General features: G+C 34.4%; 1 protein-coding gene across 2 annotated transcripts in view; it reads right to left on the bottom strand.

Moving 5' to 3' along the window:
* Positions 1-746: 746 nt before the first annotated feature.
* Positions 747-2,071, bottom strand: part of LOC147424813 (uncharacterized) — a 4,632-nt gene continuing 3,307 nt past the window's right edge. For both annotated transcript variants that reach the window (XM_086499907.1, XM_086499908.1), the window contains exons 2-4: positions 1,530-1,715; positions 1,188-1,227; positions 747-1,102 (exon numbers count right to left, since the gene is read on the bottom strand). In XM_086499907.1, coding sequence (XP_086356033.1) covers positions 1,017-1,102; positions 1,188-1,227; positions 1,530-1,715 — 312 coding nt within the window. In that variant the 3' untranslated portion in view covers positions 747-1,016. The remainder of the gene's footprint in view (positions 1,103-1,187; positions 1,228-1,529; positions 1,716-2,071) is intronic.

Here is a 2,071-nt window from a genome sequence, read left to right as displayed (position 1 = left end):
TATTATTCACAAATACTCAAATTATTCGTGAATTTACAAATAATATTAATGTATATCGAAAGATTCTTTATTGATCGATATAATTTTCTTATTAAAAAGGGTATTTTTTTCACAAACTCTATACACTAAACAATCAAATAATTCTAAGCTTACTTAGAAATAAGAGCATATGCATTTTTTTTCTAAATCTACCATCTAGAAGTTAACAATTTGTACAAAAAAATGCCTCTAGTTGCTATGTGATAAAAACACTATTTTATGTATATTAAAAATGAAAAGAGCTCAACTTTTTCTCTATTTTTAATATATGTAGGCTTACAACCAAACATTTTATCGCTAATTTAAAATTTCAAGGCACCAAAAGTAGTATTTTTCTCTCAGAAAATCAAAATGAATTGTTGCACTGCTTCGGGCTACATTTTATGTAAAGGTTAGTTGTACTCCAAAGGCAAAACTTTTACTTTTATAGTATTTCTATATCAATTGATATGTAGGTAGATATATCAATTGCTAAGTAAATATACAAAGGTTTAAAAAAACTTCACGTATCATTAGACAATATGGCCAAATAATATGGGTTGACACATAATACACACATTATTCACATATAAAACATTTTGTAAATAATGTATCATGCAACCTACTATAAAACCAAGAATTAATGATATGCAATGTACCCTCTCAAGATGTCAATTAAACGAGAGATCTATCAAGCATGGCAAAATTATGATAACTCATGATAAGGTTAATAATGTTTAAAAAAAATTAAAGTTATGATGATTGAGAGTACATTATGAACCTACATAATGATTGAGAGTACATTATGAACCTACATAATTTGGGGACCATATAGTTGGACACTATTTTATGTGTCGTGGACTTTCTAAAGAATTGACTATGGTGGTGCTTAAGGATTAAGAGCTTTCTACTTTAGTGGAGTGATAGGAAGCCACTAAAGTGGGAGGAGGGGGGATTGAGCTCTATGTAGCAAAGGAGTTTGCTATAGAAGAAGCTCATCAGATGGCTTGATTACTACTTTCTGAATCAAAGTCATTCTGATTGTCAAGCTTGTCGATAACTATGTCCTCCCATTCTCCATTGCCTAGTGTAATTAAATGCAAAGAATTCACCGTGAGAGCGTGCTCAAGTTCTATCCAAATTGATAGAGACAAAACATTGATACTTACTTTTTCTCAAGGTTAAGGCTACTACGGAATTGTTCTCTACCTGCAAAGATTGGAGAGAGAAAATGTGTGAATGGAAGATGAATGCGCAAGTTTATAGTTGCATGTGGTCACACATAGTAGAATGACACCATTCCATCAAGAGAAAGGGAGGGATAGAAAGTTTTTTGTGAGAGAAGGCATTATGCTCTGTGCGTGTTATAGGGACAAAGCATAAGGAATGAGTATGGAACTAGATTGGTACATCTAAGTCTATTGTTCCTGTGGGATCCGGGTACTTATCCACATGAGAGAGAGAGAGAGAGAGAGAGAGAGAGAGAAGAGAGAGAGAGCATATCTTAGTACCTGTTGTTGGCAGAGAGTTTGGCCATCATCGAGGACATGGTGGGAGTCCATGAGAATTAGCCGTTGGTTGCTAGTGGGAGTGTCAGTGAGGGAGCATAGCTTGTTCTTGACTTGCAACACGGTATCAGAGGGCTCACAATGCACAAAATAGGTAATCTTCTTTCGCTTCACCCGGATGTACATGGCCTATCAATCAAATTAAGATTGAACAAAAACTCATCATTTAATGTTATATATTGCATAACACACACACACACACACACACACACACACACATACATCAAGCAACACAGGATAGAGTACCAAAAAGAGTTCTAATGGCATGCAGAGGACAATATAGGAATGTTAGATAAGCACCCAATGGAGCCAAAAGAGGCTATGAACATAAAATTTCCTTCTATTCATGTTAAGGTACTAGGAGCTAATTCTGAAATCACAAGCCATTCAAAGGGCAATACTAGAAATGTTTGTTCTCCTTAGATATACTAATTGGTCCTCCACAATTAGGGTGAATTAAGTAATCATAATCAAACGCAATGACA

This window comes from Adiantum capillus-veneris, chromosome 25 (genome assembly GCF_014529385.1).
Source record: "Adiantum capillus-veneris isolate H3 chromosome 25, ASM1452938v2, whole genome shotgun sequence".
In the NCBI taxonomy this organism is placed as follows: Eukaryota; Viridiplantae; Streptophyta; class Polypodiopsida; order Polypodiales; family Pteridaceae; genus Adiantum; species Adiantum capillus-veneris.
This window is presented reverse-complemented; position numbering and strand designations above follow the sequence as displayed.